The 8,931-nt window shown below is 33.2% G+C and overlaps 1 protein-coding gene across 1 annotated transcript in view; it reads right to left on the bottom strand.

The window, feature by feature from the left end:
* LOC108737488 (probable cytochrome P450 6a23) overlaps positions 1–8,210 on the bottom strand; it is a 9,369-nt gene extending 1,159 nt beyond the window's left edge. Inside the window, exons 1-4 of the mRNA XM_018470351.2 lie at positions 6,447–8,210; positions 4,654–4,951; positions 4,326–4,348; positions 1,556–2,674 (exon numbers count right to left, since the gene is read on the bottom strand). Of these exons, the coding sequence (XP_018325853.2) occupies positions 1,556–2,674; positions 4,326–4,348; positions 4,654–4,951; positions 6,447–7,542 (2,536 nt within the window). The 5' untranslated portion in view covers positions 7,543–8,210. The remainder of the gene's footprint in view (positions 1–1,555; positions 2,675–4,325; positions 4,349–4,653; positions 4,952–6,446) is intronic.
* Between the last annotated feature and the right edge of the window lie 721 nt (positions 8,211–8,931).

Below are 8,931 nucleotides of genomic sequence, written 5' to 3'. Positions count from 1 at the left end.
TATTTAGGGGAGAGGTGGCATGAAAGGGACATTTTTGTTTCGAGGATCCTAGTAATTAAATTAAACAAAATTAGGAAGCTCAGTTATGTCAGTATCGAAATAGGACAAAACAACAAACCATTCTTTATCCTTAGTTGTATATTTTTTAAACTTATGTATTTTGTCACTTTCATTAATAGAGTGTATTGAAAAGGACACGATGGTTTATGAAAGGGACAATACCCAATAACAAGGAAAATCAGCTTGTACTTTGCGATACACGTACTGATTATTAATCAATAGGTACGTGCACGTGTGCTGCAAGACTACATTTCTCAAAAAAATTAGAAATTAATAATTTACTTTTTGATTGTTAATTTTGATGTTGCTCGATTCCTTTACTGCTGAATTGTCTTTGATAATTCGCCTTACTTGCGTTAAACTTTATTTATTGTCTCGGAGTGTGTCTTTCTTTAATATATCTATCACATTTTCTAAAAGTAATTATCTTTTTCTGGGAATTCAGTTATAATTGGCGTTTTGACTTTGCGTTTCTTTTCTCCTATTTTTCGAGCTGTAGCTTTAGGGTACGGCCTAATCTGCTCTGGAGTTAGCGTAGGGTGTGGTGGATTTAAAACGCAAAATGCGTCACTTCACTATTGGAAGATCCAGACCGTGGTTCATTTGATGTAGAAGGTTCAATCTGTTGCTTACTAGGATTAATAGATTCAGTATATACTTCTACAGCATTGGAAGGTCTGGGTTGCGTTTCTTCGACATTTGTAATAAATTCATTTTGAGTGAAATTATCTATAAGATACTTATTATTTGCACTTACTTTATTAAAAATTTCGTTAGGACCAGCGATGTTTTGAGGTGACTGTGAGCGATTTGTGGTGAAAGAGACATCATTAACTTAAGAAAATATTGCCAACCACGAAAGGGTCAGCTATGAAGGGGACGTCCCTTTCATAACCGTTTGTTGTGTCCCTTTAATGACTATTACACAAAATTTAAAAATCTAACCTCTACTGTTACCATTTCATCTAAAACGTATCTTACCTATTGTTTATTTCAAATTGAATAAATAACTTATTACGGACAATTGCAGGCAGTTCAATTAACTATTTGGTACACACTACAGAAAGTTTGGAAATTATTAAAAAAAATTTACTTTTGAGCATGAAAAAATTCACAAGCACGCAATACTCGCGTCAGTGAAGAGACAGGACCGTGAATTTTGGTGCAAATTAGTGTGAATCGATGTTATCACACAACAAAAGTATTTCTATCCCGAGAAAATTTGTTGTTTGCCCGTAACTTGAGCTGACCTTTTCAATACGTGTCCCTTTCATGCCACCTCTCCCCTATATATGTAAAACCATCGCTATGTTTTTATAAAACACATTGATTTCCCAGCTTGTATAACGTAATTGAATTTTTATACATCTTGGAGATATAATATTAACAGTAAAATTACAAAGATCCTTGAATAGTAAGTAGTCTTTAAATTGGGTGACCCAATACCATCACCAATCAAGACTAAGTATTAAAACTGAGAATTATTTTTGCTCACCGTCAATAACTCTATTGAGGTATTCCATTTCAATAAGAGCCTCGTAAGTTATTACTCCATTATGTCTTTCCAAAACCGATGTCACCTCTTTGCGCAGTTTCTCTTGTATTTCAGGATTACAGCCAAGTTCGTACACGGCATCTGTTAATGTGGACGAGGTTGAATCGAAACCAGCGCTAAAGAGCACCGTTGATTGCACCGCAATATTAGTTCTTTTAACTCTCTCGTCTTTTTCGCTTTTCTCCAATTCCATTATCGATTGTAAGAAATCGTTATATTTTATATTATTTTTGATTCTATAATCAACGACTTCATCCACAATTTTCATAAAAAAATGTGAAACATCTCTGGGAAATACAACCAGTCCTAAAGACCGTGCCAAATTAGGAAAACCTCTGCTGAATGTTGCTTTTAGAAGTCGAAACAGTGAGAAATGGAATAACCGTTTTCCAAATTTTCTAAAATTGCAGTTAGGATATTCGAGGCTGTTGCATTCTACTCCAAGTGAGCAACTTCCAATAATATCTGTTATCATGCATCCCGCCAGATTTTTTATCTCAACGGGCTCCATTCTTTTTACATAATCGTCTATTTTCTTCACGAATCTGTCGTTATGAATTTGCAACAAAGGAAACATTGTTTTTAATTTATTTATTGTGAAAAGTGGTGTCAATTTAGTCCTCATATCTTTCCATTCTTGACCACTCGTGGTCAGTATAGTGAAACTAAAGGGATCACTTTTTTTGTTGTAGTACGCAAGGCGCTCGGAGAAATAGTTGAAATCTTTGATAAGGATGTTCTTGACAATGACAGGATCTATTGCTACATAAAGTGGAGAACAATATACGTATATTCCGCCTTGTTTTTGTTTGTTTTTCTTAAAATATTTGTATACGTCTGCCATTGCAGTATGTGCGGATGAGGTTTTATTAAACGGGCTTCCCAGACTTCCATAAGGAAACTGAGGGCGTTTTACGGCAATGTCGAAATCGTCCCAATACGTATACCTTTGCTTAAAAATTATGTATATTAACAAAATGCCCATTCCCAATGTCGCTAGTATGGTCATTAGCACTGATAGTAATATAGATTCCATGTTTTTAATTTTTAATAACGCACCTGCTTATACCGAAACCAAAACACTTATGTATACATACTTACTTATAAAATCTATAATAAGGATATATTAATGTGTACTAATTGAATATTATCATATAATTTAATCAACAAGTATTGTTAAAAAATGATGTTTTCAGAAATTATCTAGAATACATGAAAATGTTCTAAATGAAACTATTTGTAAGTTACCCGTATATCAATGGTAATTATGCAACATTAACATATCTAGAAACAGTAAAAAAACAAAGGCAAGATAAGGAACAAAAATAAAAGACAACATTTTTCAATATTCCTTGTTGTCCACATGGTAATTATTAGATATCATTATACCAACAAAATCAGTACGTGAATATTAATGTAGATCGAATACTTTGGGTTCTGGTTGACACTTGCTGTGGAAGTACGTTTTATATTTGTGATTTCTAATATCAACGAACAATTTGTAATTTCATTAAATAGTCTATTCCAATATTCCATTATAATTATATAATATAGGTAAAATAACAAATATTTTAAATAATTTAAAATTATTAAGCTAAAAATATTCGTAAAATGGCAATTAGGACAATGTAAAAATGTTAAAATCATTGTTAAAACTTAATCTTGTCCTCACAGCCTTTTTATGCTTACTATTATTATATAATTACCTTGTCACTTTGTGAACTTATGTCACAACATTTTAGCTTTATAGAAATTCACTGCGAAACCTACCCTGAAAAATCCTTATAACTGAGAGCGAAACGTTGGTTGTGGCTTGACATTCATAAATAGACCTTATACCCTACATTCGTTGGATTTTTGTGTTCAAGTAATTTTTAGGGGAATATATGACATTTAATATGAAATCGCATTAGTTACATACTTAGAGATGATACTATATGAAACTCTTTGAAATTCACTAGTGATTAAATATAAAGTGAAAGTTTAATTGTTATCCACTGTAAATTACCTCAAGTTAATGAGGAAAAATTGTTGCTGTTGTCACACCTCCGCCGGGAATCGAACCCGGGACTTTTGGCTTTAAGCACCAATGTTGTCACCTCTCGTAGCGATGTGGTAAAAGCATTAGTGCATGAAGTTAAAGGTGTGACCACAGCAACAATTTTTCCTCATTAACTTGAGGTTCTTCATAGTGGATAAAAATTAAAGATGAATTTTCACATTAATGTAGTTATAATTGGTATAAAAGACATTGATTAATGAAAACACAGTTCTTATTGTACTCTCTTTTATTTATTTATATTATTGTTTACAGTATATTTATCCCCTCAACTATTTATACCACTAAACTACATCTATTTTTAATGTATTTTTCTTTTGTAAATGTTGAAGCTACGGAATCTTTTAGTACTAATTTTATTTTATTAAAATGTAAATTTACACATCCTGTTCATAACTGAAAGTTCTTGAATAGATTTCTTGTGTAAAAGGCAACCCAGTTTGTAAATTGTATCAGTATAATTTTATATCTATATTCACTACTAATTAATGATTGTTAGGAGTACAGCTGCACCTAAATTTTCTCGAAGTCAATGTATACATTACTGGAAAATCTGTATATAAACGATTTCGGATCGATTTGAAGTATTCCAGTTTTCGAATTAATAGAAAACTTAAAATTTTTCAAAATATTTGCTAATGCAAGCTTCACTTGTAATAATCCAAATTTGAGATCTAAAAAAAAAATTCGTGTTGAATTAATAAGAGGTGCTGCACGAGAAAAAAGATTGCGTGCAGTACATGGAATTTCTCGATAATATTATGACTATAGTTCAACATCTTATGAGCCTTCGTATGCGCAAGTGACGGACCTTATTGCATTCACTCTACAAGACGAAATGTGCCTCAATATATAACCAGGAATGCAGCTTCAAATGAACTGCTAACAGTGAACTATAGTGACAGATAATAGTTTTAACTGGTAGAAATATAGAAATCTATGAACGATCGGAGTTTTTTGTCATAGCGCAATTAATAGCCGAGATTCATGAGATTTCGAACTAAGTCTACTATGTGTACACTGACCTATGCAATTGCGGGGTCCTTCGATAAACGGCAAATACGTGCAAGGAGGTCGTTTACTTTTATTTATTTCAGTAAAACGTTCAGGATCGAACACTTCCGGGTTTGGATAATATTCCGGATCCATATGTATTCCCAAAATTGATATACATGCTATTACCCCTTTTTCTATTGTTATATTGGTACCTTCTACGTGATAATCTTGTGCACATTTTCTGAACAGAATAGAGACGGCAGGATACTTTCTTAATGTTTCTGGGAAGAAAAACATTTACATGCTTAACAAAGGCCCCAAAACCTGAGTTGGTTTAGATAGTTCTTAGTCTTAATAGATTTTAAGTGAAACTTCTTTATCGACGATAAGAAGGAAATTTGCTAGGGTATAAAACCGAAAAGTGTCACGTTACGCGTCACAGCGTCACGTACCACAAGTGACCCCTGGTGGATATATCCAAAAAGAGTCATTCTAACAGGCGTCAGAAGCTAACCTGTTAGTAGCAACCGATAATCCGAAAATTGCCATTTCGACAAATTGCCAGCAAATCGCGACTACGCTGTACTGTATATATGTTAGGCCCGAAGACCGAAAACGCTCAGTGCCCGGAAAAAATGGCCACATCGCGTTCTGGCTGCCTTCGAACGCTCAGAACGCGTTTTGGCTGTTTTTAAACGCTCGCAACGCGTTCTGGTAACTGTTAAACAGCCGGAACGCGTTTTGATTGATGAACGCTCACAACGCGTTCTTAATGTTCGACTTGTATTATTTGCCGCTTTCTACCTGCGTACAATGAGATTTATATTGTACTTATAAAACGAATTTCAATCCATTTTTTAGTTTTTAGGAAACAATTCAATCATTGACAACTATAATTGGACCAAAGATGGTTTCGGTTTTTCTCGCCGAATCGTTTCAACAATATTAAATTTCTTATAATTGTTTTTCAGTTCTAGGAAGAAAGTTACATTGAACACCTAGTAGTTTGAGTATATTATAACTAACTTGACTTCATGAAAAATCAGTACAGATCTCGTCAGTGTAGCGAGAAGATCAGTCTGTCATTGACTAAACAACTAACTAAAGTCGTTTGAAAAGTTACACTTTCATTAAAATGTCTGATAAATCAGCGAAAGAAATTTTTTATGATAAACTAAAACCAATTATTGATAGTTGTGACGATAGATCTATGTTGCTGTCTGAGGAAAGGTACGAATTGCTTGTACGAGAAGTTGAGCATGCTCAAAATGCGCGCAAAAATTAGGAGTCTCAACAATATAAGCGTTTTTTTCCGGCCACTGAGCGTTTTCGGTCTTCGGGCCTAACATATATATTGCATATGTGTTTATGTTTGTGTTGATTTGTAATTCCTCTCTGCAGTTTTGTATGATGCAAGCGTAAAAGTTTTTTACGAAACTAAACTAATTTCTCGATGGTTTTCACATTTAGTTTAAAGTAAACTCATACTGAGTAAAGTAATAAGTTTATTGTTATATAACTATTCAAACGATTTCTATGTATATGCAGAACTGTTGTTATGGTTATTTAGAAATGTTATTGTTTTCCTAGTTTTTCTGAGGAAATTAAATTTTTATACATACTGCAAAGATAATATTAGCAATAAATTTATAGAGAACATTAAGTAGTAACCATTAAATCGGATGGCTTTCATAATGACCAATACCACCAATCATGAACGTGTTGTTATATTTGCTCATAACTACGAAGTATTGAAACTTAATTATTGTTGCTCACCGTCGACAACCCTATCAAGGTATCCCATTTCCATAAGAGCCTCGTAAGTTATTATTCCATTATATTTTTCCAAAACCGAAGTCACTTCTTTGCGAAGTTCCTCCTGTATTTCGGGATTACAACTGAGTTCGTATATTGCAAGTGTTATGGTGGACGAGGTTGATTCGAAACCAGAGTAGAAGAGCATCGCTGCTTGGGTCGCAATGTTAGTTTTTTTAACTTTATCATTGGCTTCGTTTTTCTCTAATTCCATTAATAATTGTAAAAAGTCGTTATGTTTTACATTGTTTTTAATTCTGTGATCAACGACTTCGTCCACAACTTTTATAAGAAAATCGGAAGCATCTTTGGGAAATACAACCAGTCCTAGAGCCTTTGCCAAATTAGGACAACTTCTGCTGAATGCTCCTTTTAGAAAGCGAAACGGTGTGACATTGAAAAACCGTTTTCCAAATTTTCTAAAATTGCAGTTAGGATATTCGAGGCTGTTGCATTCTACTCCAAGTGAACAACTTCCAATAATATCTGTTGTCAGGCACCCCGCCAAATCTTTTATCTCAACGGGTTCCATTCTTCTTACATATTCGTCAATTTTCTTTACGAATCTGTCGTTATGCGTTTGGAACAAGGGAAACATTAGTTTCAATTTATTTCTAGTAAAAATTGGTGTCAATTTAGTTCTCATATCCTTCCATTCTTGGCCATTGGTCATCAATAAATTATAACTTAAGGGATCATGCTTCTTGTTACAGTAGGCAAGGCGGTCGGAAAAGTATGTGAAGTCTTTGATAAGGATGTTCTTGACGATGACGGGATCTACTACCAGGTATAGTGGAGAAAAATATATGTATATTCCGCCATGTTTTTGATTATTTTCCTTAAAATATTTGTAAGCGTCTGCTATTGCAACATGTACAGGTGAGGTTTTATTAAACGGACTTCCTAGACTTCCGTAAGGAAACTGAGGGCGTTTTACGGCAATGTCGAAATTGTCCCAATACGTATACTTCTGTTTGAAAATTAAAAATATTAACAAAATGCCCATTTCCAGTGGCGCTAGTATAGTCATTAACACTGATAGTAATATAGATTCCATGTTTTTAATTTTTAATAACGCACCTGCTTATACCGAAGCCAAACCACGTATGTATACTTATAAAATTTATGATACGGATATTTTCAGTTATTGAGTTTTATCACAAGTTAACAACAACTATTGTTAAAACTTGATGTGTTTCAGAAATTATCTAGAATACATGAAAATGTAGTCGTTATTACAGTATTCGAGCTGAAAACTGCTTATAGCTTATCCATACGAATTGTGATTATCTAACAGTAACATATCTAGAAACATATAAGAAAGAAAAGTAAAACATTTTGCAATGTTCATTTTCGATTTCGTTATATTATTAGATATCATTATTTACAACACCAATAGATAAATATTAACGTATTGAGTCCTTCACGAATTGAAAATAGTTGTGACTAATTGAATTAAAAGTTGCAATCCCATTCCTAAAACGGAAATATTTTAATACCAAGCAAAAAATATTTAAAAATAAAAATATCAATCTCTACAGTCTCGTGGACCATCACTTTTCACATTTGTTGCACTCATAGAATTTCTGGAAATCGAATCCTTCGGGATCTGGATAGCACTGAACTTATTGTTGATTATACCTAACATATGGCTCAAATTAAGCTGGAATTGCAATATCGACTTCCATAGAGTCCTCTGTTCTCCTATTCTTTCTAATACCTCTGTATTTCTAACCTTCTCTGTCCATGGTATTTTCATCATTCGCCTGTAACACCACATTTTTGAACGCATCTAACCTTTTCTTTTCCGCCTCGTCCACCGTCCATCTTTCGCACCCGTACAGTGTCGCGCTCCAAGCATATACCTTTAATAATCTTTTTCGAATTTCTAAATTTTTATTGAAAGCGACTTGACCGCTTCGCTATCCTCTGCTTTATATACCTACTACTCCTTCCGTCCTGAGTTATCTGGCTTCCTTATACCTAAAATTTAGCATTTAATATGACTTGTAAGATCCTTTCGGAGAAGCAGTTGAAATCTTTATTAAATGTGTCTTGATAATGAGTAGATCTATCGATAAATAGAGTAGAGTGAAATATATATTTCCACCATGTTTTTGATTAATTTCCTTTTTTTTCTAAATTTTCCATAACGAAACTGAGAAGGTTTAACAAGAATGTCGAACTTGCTCCAGTTCATGTGTCTTTTTTTTATAGTAAAAGATAATAACAAAAAGCGCATTCCAATTAACACAAATACTATTAAATATTCCCTATTTCTTATTTATGAAAATCCAATTACTGCTGGTACATATCCAGTATATATTAACTTACTAAATGTACCTACTATTTCAAATAAAATTTGAATGACGCGAATATAAATATATCTACATATATACATATTCAATACGAAAGATCTGTTTTTTAACAACAACCGGTTAGAAAT

This window comes from Agrilus planipennis, unplaced genomic scaffold (genome assembly GCF_000699045.2).
Source record: "Agrilus planipennis isolate EAB-ADULT unplaced genomic scaffold, Apla_2.0 scaffold117, whole genome shotgun sequence".
NCBI classification, from domain to species: domain Eukaryota; kingdom Metazoa; phylum Arthropoda; class Insecta; order Coleoptera; family Buprestidae; genus Agrilus; species Agrilus planipennis.
The sequence above is the reverse complement of the archived record's forward strand: the minus strand, read 5'-3'. Positions and strand labels throughout refer to the sequence as shown.